At 64.0% G+C, this 405-nt stretch overlaps 1 protein-coding gene across 1 annotated transcript in view; it reads left to right on the top strand.

The window, feature by feature from the left end:
- Positions 1-120: 120 nt before the first annotated feature.
- LOC104406282 (SHC-transforming protein 1-like) overlaps positions 121-405 on the top strand; it is a gene marked incomplete at both ends in the record, with an annotated part of 1,505 nt that continues 1,220 nt past the window's right edge. The window contains one exon of the mRNA XM_010015216.1: positions 121-240. Coding sequence (XP_010013518.1) covers positions 121-240 — 120 coding nt within the window. The remainder of the gene's footprint in view (positions 241-405) is intronic.

The raw sequence follows: 405 nt of genomic DNA, 5'->3' as shown, positions 1-405 counted from the left end.
AGGCCGGGCTGGGGGGGTGCTCAGCAGCATCAGTGCTGAGGACGAGGTGCCCATCTCTGCAGGGGGGGCCGCAGGACGTGGCCTGGGGACCCCCCTCCCCACAGTGCTGTTTGTCCGCAGCCCTGCGGCCGCTCCCTTAACTCCATCCTGGGCAAGAGCAACCTGAAGTTCGCCGGGATGCCCATCACTCTGACCATCTCCACCAGCAGCCTCAACCTCATGGCTTCTGACTGCAAGCAGGTGAGAGCGTGGGGGGACACGGTGCCAGGGGCTTCAGGCGAGCAGGAATCCTGCTGGATATCTCCAGCCTTTTAAGGGATGTCTTGGTGGGCTGTGACCTGCCGAGTGCCCATCACCCCCCACTCCCTGGAGGCAAAGAGGTTGGGGTGGTACCCCAGAGACAGA

Source organism: Nestor notabilis, unplaced genomic scaffold, assembly GCF_000696875.1.
Source record: "Nestor notabilis isolate BGI_N333 unplaced genomic scaffold, ASM69687v1 scaffold17245, whole genome shotgun sequence".
Lineage (NCBI taxonomy): Eukaryota > Metazoa > Chordata > Aves > Psittaciformes > Psittacidae > Nestor > Nestor notabilis.
This window is presented reverse-complemented; position numbering and strand designations above follow the sequence as displayed.